This window comes from Lithobates pipiens, unplaced genomic scaffold, assembly GCF_037356315.1.
Source record: "Lithobates pipiens isolate NorthernLeopardFrog02 unplaced genomic scaffold, aLitPip1_a1.2 Scaffold_30, whole genome shotgun sequence".
Taxonomy (NCBI): Eukaryota; Metazoa; Chordata; class Amphibia; order Anura; family Ranidae; genus Lithobates; species Lithobates pipiens.
The window spans coordinates 39,239,849-39,246,788 of record NW_027507791.1 but is presented as its reverse complement, the minus strand read 5'-3'; the positions used below and the strand labels follow the sequence as shown (position 1 = coordinate 39,246,788).

The 6,940-nt window shown below is 43.4% G+C and overlaps 2 protein-coding genes across 2 annotated transcripts; both read left to right on the top strand.

The window, feature by feature from the left end:
* Positions 1–2,688: 2,688 nt before the first annotated feature.
* LOC143942176 (Fc receptor-like B) lies at positions 2,689–3,966 on the top strand. Its single transcript, XM_077463433.1, has 3 exons — positions 2,689–2,740; positions 3,230–3,511; positions 3,653–3,966. Exons 1-3 carry the CDS (start codon positions 2,689–2,691, stop codon positions 3,964–3,966), a joined length of 648 nt encoding a protein of 215 aa, XP_077319559.1.
* A 118-nt stretch (positions 3,967–4,084) lies between these two features.
* On the top strand, positions 4,085–4,814 carry LOC143942175 (Fc receptor-like B). Its single transcript, XM_077463432.1, has 2 exons — positions 4,085–4,358; positions 4,501–4,814. Exons 1-2 carry the CDS (start codon positions 4,136–4,138, stop codon positions 4,812–4,814), a joined length of 537 nt encoding a protein of 178 aa, XP_077319558.1. The 5' UTR covers positions 4,085–4,135.
* The last annotated feature ends 2,126 nt before the right edge of the window (positions 4,815–6,940 follow it).

Here is a 6,940-nt window from a genome sequence, read left to right as displayed (position 1 = left end):
TAGGGCATGATACCGGGGTATGTGTTCTCGGTCTATTGCTGAGTGCTCCTTGCCTCATGTCATTGAAATATTGTTTTAAGTTATATTCACGTCCACAGTACATCTCAGAATCCCAGTAACTCCACTCCTGAACTTTTACAGCTTATGAAGGGTTGGGTGGACTGGTTGCTTGGTTAGTAAGGGGGGATCTGGTGGTTTCATAGTTCGGTTCTAGTAGTTAAGTCACTGGAACTGCATAAGGGTGAAGAGAAAGGTGCTGGTTGAAAAAAGCTTCATAAAGAAGGTGGTGGGTTGGCTGATGGCTATGTAAGGCGCAATAGAAGTGTCTTGGTAAGGGGGGTTATGGTGGATTCATAGAATGTTCTGATTGGTAAATAAACATGTCCACTGTGTAAGAGGGCTTATGGGGTGAATAAAAGGGCAAACGATGCCTACCCAATGGTGGAATTGCAACACAATGTCTGGTTGCTTAACACGACCTCTTCAAAACATAGCTTGTCATCTAATGCCGCGTACACACTCTCAGACTATCCAGCGGAGTTATTCTGCAGGACTTTGCAGCGGAGGTCCGCTGGACTTTCCAAACAAGCGGACTTGCCCACACACACCCACACATAACCGGACTTTTTTCGGAGGACTAGGTCCAGCGGACAATCTGCCAGACTATGGCTGGGGTCCGCCGGACTTTTGAAATGAACGGACTTGCCCACACACGGAGTAAAGTCCATTCATTTTGAACATGGCTCCAGGTAGCCGGGACAAGTGAAGGAAGTCAATGTCACCGCCTCCATTCGCGAGATTGACACCTCGGGAGCACCAACGCCTGGTATGGATTTCAAGGGGAACTCCTACCCCGAAAAAACGGCATGGGGGTCCCCCCAAAGTCCATAGCAGACCTTTATCCGAGCACGCTGCCCGGCCGGTCAGGAAAGGGGGTGGGGACGAGCGACTTTCACAAGTCCGCCGGAGCCCACACATGGACGGACCAGAGTCCGCCGGATAATCCAATCATGTGTACACGGCCTTAGAGAGAGTGGAAGTTCTGATCTTCTTCTGGTGACCTGAGAAAATTGGGATCCTAAGATCTTTGTTATAAATTTTTTTTTATAATTTCTAACTGAAAATGAAAGAAAGATAAATGATTGAAATGCATTAGATATGTTTTAATGACATGTACTGTACAAAATATTTTCTAAGAAGTGCATTTTGGCTTTTCAGCTTTGAACGTGGGAAGATCTGGTGAGTACAAACCTGATACTGGACAATGTGTCATCAATACAATAATACTAATGAGAAATAGTGAACAGGTTTGGATGATTGATTATAATCTTGTTATAATGTTGCAATAACTTTGTAATAAAGCAGTACTTAAACCCCAAAGCAAACATTTATTATATTGCAGCTTGTTAATTACATGCAATGGTTGTATTCGTTTAGGCTTTTTAATCTATTTTCATCTGGTTTTGATCCGGTCAGTAAATCTGTTGTTTTTCAACAGAAAAGCTCTCTTTAAGTTACAGGGATGAGACAGACAACATAACACTGACATGGGGTCCTTACAATGATCAGCTTTGATTTATTTATGTAAAACCTTTATCCTAGAAAGAAAAATATGTTTACTGTAACTGAATATAAAGTATTAACTGGAGTTTGGCTCCAATCTGTTTTACTGTATGTATATTTGCCAGTACTTCTAACAACCTCCCCTCCTCCCAGACTGACAAGACTGTTATTCAAATCTGCCCCCTGTGCTCCCTTTCATTCAGAGTGAAATATAGTGAAATATACAGATAGAACAACTGACCTTACCGGGTTCTCTATTACAGTGCATTACTGTAGTGGATACAATAGCCCAGGGGTCGGCAACCTATGGCCCGCCGCTGCTAAATGTCCGGTCTGTCAGTACACGTGGTGAATTCACGCAAAACCGGTCCATGGACATTTTAATCCCTTTGCGCTGACCATACGCAAATATGCTTCTTCGGCTTGAGGGGGTTGTACCGGGGTGATGCCTGCAGCTTCAGCTTCACCCCAGTACCATTTTTTTTCAAGCCAACTGTCGGCTTTCTTGGGATAATAACTGATGTGGCTAAGAAGCCACTCAGCTTTTATCTCAAACAGCGTGAGGGGACATCCCCCTCCCACTGCCTTCCGTGGTACGCCCAGGCTCTCCCGTTCCACCGGGAGTCCCGAGCTTCCAGCCGGCACATCCGCCGACTGCCCGTAGACCTGGATGAAGCTGAAAACAACCGGGTCTCGGTTCTAGTAACCCGGAAGCTATGTCATGACATCACTTCCGGTTTACAGAAGACTTAAAGGCGCCAAATAAAAAAAAAAATTGCAGCATTCAAAACTCCCAAACTTGGCATTTTGAATACTTTTAAGTGCAAAGGAGGAATTTGGAATTCTATAGACCCCCATCTTATAGTCACAAGGAATGTTTACATTCCCTCTGACAGCAATAAAAGTGATCAAAACATTTTTTTTTCAAAATAAAATGTGCGATCACTTTTGATCTGCGGGGGGCTGTGCAATATACAGGTGGGCTGTGTAATATAAAGGTGTCCAGAGCTACCTGGGCTGTGTAATGTAAAGGTGTCCAGAGGTACGGAAGCTGTGTAATGTAAAGAGGTCCAGAGGTGCAGGTCTGTGTAATATAAAGGGGTCCAGAGGTGCAGGGGCTGTGTAATGAAAAGAGGTCCAGAGGTGCAGGTTTGTGTAATATTAATGGAGTCCAGAGGTTCGGGGGCTGTGTAATGTAAAGGGGTCCAGAGGTGCGAGGCTGTGTAATGTAAAGGGGGTCCAGAGGTACGGGCTGTGTAATGTAAAGGGGTCCAGAGATGTGGGGCTGTGTAATGTAAAGGGGTCCAGAGGTGTGGGACTGTATGATGTAAAGGGTCCAGAGGTACAGGGGCTGTGTAATGTAAAGCAGTCCAGAGGTACAGTGGCTGTGTAATGTAAAGGGGTCCAGAGGTGCGGGATTGTGTAATGTAAAGGCGTCCAGAGGTACGTGGGTTGTGTAATGTAAAGGTGTCCAGAGCTGTGGGGGCTGTGTAATGTTATCTTCATTTACTAGCAGGTGAATGCGGCCCTCAATGCTGACCCCTGGCTTAGTCAAACACGGATGGAAATTATTCTGTGTCCACTGCAAAGCATTGTGTGATTTGTCAACATTTAGAGAATAATTGTCTTCCCATTCATTTCTATTTCTAACAATTTCCTCTTCCAGAGCTCTTCTCTCCTCCAGAAATAAAAGTGACCCCGTCCAGGGTAATAGAAGGAGATGAGATGACGGTGAGATGTGACACCATCCTGGATCCGCTCAGAGGCGACACAGAGCTGCACTTTGCATTCTACAGAGATGAATGGACTGTGCGGAGATACAATGTATCTGATACATACAGAGTGCCGTCATCTCAGCTGGAGGATTCTGGGAAATATACCTGTGGAGTGAGGATGAGATTTGGCTCTGTGAGGAAGATGAGTGATGGGATCTATATACAGATATATGGTGAGCGTATAAACCTAAATGAATACCTACCGGCCAGTTATACTGTACATTATCTTCATATTCACTTAACATTTTTTATTCCCTGATATTCATACGTTGAAGGAATATTGACCAATAATTGTCATCCATTTCTTTTGCCAGAGCTCTTCTCTCCTCCAGAAATAAAAGTGCCCCCGTCCAGGGTAATAGAAGGAGATGAGATGACGGTGAGATGTGACACCAGACTGGATCCGCTCAGAGGCGGCAAAGAGCTGCACTTTGCCTTCTACAGAGATGGATGGACTGTGCGGGGATACAATGTATCTGATACATACAGAGTGCCGTCATCTCATCTGGAGGATTCTGGGAAATATACCTGTGATGTGAGGACGGCGTCTCAGACTGTGAGGAAGAGGAGTGATGGGCTCTATATCCAGATACATGGTGAGGATGTAAACCTAAAAGAATGTCTTTGATCCAATCATACATTATCCTTACATACACTTTTAATTTCTTTATTCCCTGACAGTCACATGTTGAGGGTATAGAACTCATACTGACCAATTATTGTCATCCTTTCCTCTTCCAGAGCTCTCCCTTCCACAAATAAAAGTGAACCCATCCAGGGTAATAGAAGGAGATGAGATGACGGTGAGATGTGACACCAGACTGGATCCACTCAGAGGCGGCACAGAGCTGCACTTTGCCTTCTACAGAGATGGACGGACTGTGCGGGGATACAATATATCTGATACATACAGAGTGCCATCATCTCAGCTGGAGGATTTGGGGAATTATACCTGTGAAGTGGGGACAAGGTCTGGCTCTGTGAGGAAGATGAGTGATGAGATCTATATCCAGATATATGGTGAGTGTATAAACCTAAATGAATGCCTACCGGCCAGTTATACTGTACATTATCTTTATATTCACTGAACATTTCTTTATTACCTGATATTCATACGTTGAAGGAATATTGACCAGTAATTGTCATCCATTTCTTTTGGCAGAGCTCTTCTCTCCTCCAGAAATAAAAGTGCCCCCATCCAGGGTAATAGAAGGAGATGAGATGGCGGTGAGATGTGACACCAGACGGGATCCGCTCAGAGGCGGCACAGAGCTGCACTTTGCCTTCTACAGAGATGGACGGACTGTGCGGGGATACGATGTATCTGATACATACAGAGTGCCGTCATCTCAGCTGGAGGATTCTGGCAATTATACCTGTGAAGTGAGGAAGAGATCTGGCTCTGTGATGAAGAGAAGTGATGGGCTCTATATACAGATACATGGTGAGGATGTAAACCTAAAAGAATGGCTTTGATCCAATCATACATTATCTTTACATACACTTTTAATTTCTTTATTCCCTGACAGTCACGTGTTGAGGGAGTAGAACTCATACTGGCCAATCATTGTCATCCTTTTCTTTTGCCAGAGCTCTTCTCCCCTCCAGAAATAAAAGTGACCCCGTCCAGGGTAATAAAAGGAGATGAGATGACGGTGAGATGTGACACCAGACTGGATCCACTCAGAGGCGGCACAGAGCTGCACTTTGCCTTCTACAGAGATGGACGGACTGTGCGGGGATACGATGTATCTGATACATACAGAGTGCCGTCATCTCAGCTGGAGGATTCTGGGAATTATACCTGTGAAGTGAGAACGGTGTCTGACACTGTGGGGAAGAGAAGTGATGGGCTCTATATCCAGATACATGGTAAGGGTGTAAAAGTAAATGAGATCTCCAAACATTGTCAGAAAACACTTTCAGATTTCCCAGGATTCAATGTGTGGTGTCACAAGATCAATGACAAGATTTTCATCTGAATAAGATGTGTGTTGAACCATGTGGTGTCTTGGTGTCATTTGGTTGACCTGTACACACCAGACTATAGTAGAGGAAATCTTCACATTCTGGTGTCAGAAGTTTTTGTTTGTGTTCAAACATGAGGCATAGCATTGCACAGGTTAAAGCATGACCTCTGTCTGTAGTCTGAGAACTGACACTTCCTGTGAAGAAACGACATGTCTCACAATCCCTGGGTCCCTCAAACTAGTTCTCTGCAGGTAGAGGTCACACAGTAATTAGATCTGACACAGACACAAACAGAGCAATTAACAGGGAGATCACCATGCAGTCTTTCTTCACATTATCACTCCCACATTTGTGATACAACACAGAGGAAATGGTGAGGTCTGGATTGGAGGCTGTGTGACCTGACACAAAAAGTTGCCTCTTTACTGGATAAGGACAAGCTAGGTGAATGAATACATGGACATAAGGGGATTGATCGGCACTACAAATTACAGTTACAACATGTGAGCCCATCATTACAAGATGAGGCAAACAAACAGCAGAGGGAATATTCTACATAGTTAAAACCACATAAAACACTTGAAAGCATAAAATACCTTTATGTGATCGTACTGTATGCTCCGGCTGACCTTGACTACAGTCCATTGAAGTCTATACAGCTTTGTGCTGTTTCCAGATTGCATCCAGATATACAACATCCAAATTGGAAAAGTATTGTTTTTGTTTGCTGTGCTGAGAGCAGCCAAGATCAAACCAAGCTTAGTTACCATTTAGAAATCCATAACTTTTACTTCTAAAGCAATCAACTTCAACTTTGTTAATGTAAAAAATCCCTTTGGATCTATGATATGTACAATATATTACAAGGTGGCTGCAAACATTTTCTATTCTGCACACACAGACATAGACCACACCACTGGACTCGGGGGGAAATTAATGCTAAGTAAAAGGAAGAAATAGAAACTTTCTACTGAGATCACGTGATCCATCCCATAATAAGAAAAACTGCACCCCAAACATCCTTCTCAATGTGGGAGCATTGGGCAAATGCCCATTTTCGCCTATTATAAAAAACACCATATTCCAAAAAAGCACCTCTAAATATTTATGGCCAAAAGTTTGTGAGCAATGAGTCATCACAGCTATAGGGGTTTGTTGGACATCTCATTCCAAAGCCATGACCATTGATGTTGAGTAAGGATGAGCCGAACACTCCCCGGGTTCGGTTCGCACCAGAACATGTGAACAGGCAAAAAATTTGGACGAACAGATGAACACCGTTAAAGTCTATGGGATATGAACATGAAAAATCAAAAGTGCTAATCTTAAAGGCTAATATGCAAGTTATTGTCATAAAAAGTGTTTGGGCACCTGGCTCCTGCCCCAGGGGACATTTATCAATGCAAAAAATAGTTTTAGAAACGTCTGTTTTTTTGGGAGCAGTGATTTTAATAATGCTTAAAGTGAAACAATAAAAATGAAATATTCCTTTAAAAATCTTGCCTGGGGGGTGTCTATAGTATGCCTGTAAAGTGGCTTATTTTTCCCACATTTATAACATTACCACAGCAAAATGACATTTCTAAAGCAAAAAAAGTCATTTAAAACTGGTCGCGGCTGTAATTAATTGT

What these genes read in the sequence shown, in the direction of transcription:
- LOC143942175 (XM_077463432.1), top strand. Translation starts at nt 4,136, where the DNA reads ATGACGGTGAGATGTGACACCAGACTGGATCCACTCAGAGGCGGCACA. An exon ending in GATCTATATCCAGATATATG is followed by an intron (nt 4,359 to 4,500) that starts GTGAGTGTATAA and finishes TTCTTTTGGCAG; the next exon opens with AGCTCTTCTCTCCTCCAGAA.
- LOC143942176 (XM_077463433.1), top strand. Translation starts at nt 2,689, where the DNA reads ATGAAAAGAGGTCCAGAGGTGCAGGTTTGTGTAATATTAATGGAGTCC. An exon ending in AATATTAATGGAGTCCAGAG is followed by an intron (nt 2,741 to 3,229) that starts GTTCGGGGGCTG and finishes TTCCTCTTCCAG; the next exon opens with AGCTCTTCTCTCCTCCAGAA. An exon ending in GATCTATATACAGATATATG is followed by an intron (nt 3,512 to 3,652) that starts GTGAGCGTATAA and finishes TTCTTTTGCCAG; the next exon opens with AGCTCTTCTCTCCTCCAGAA.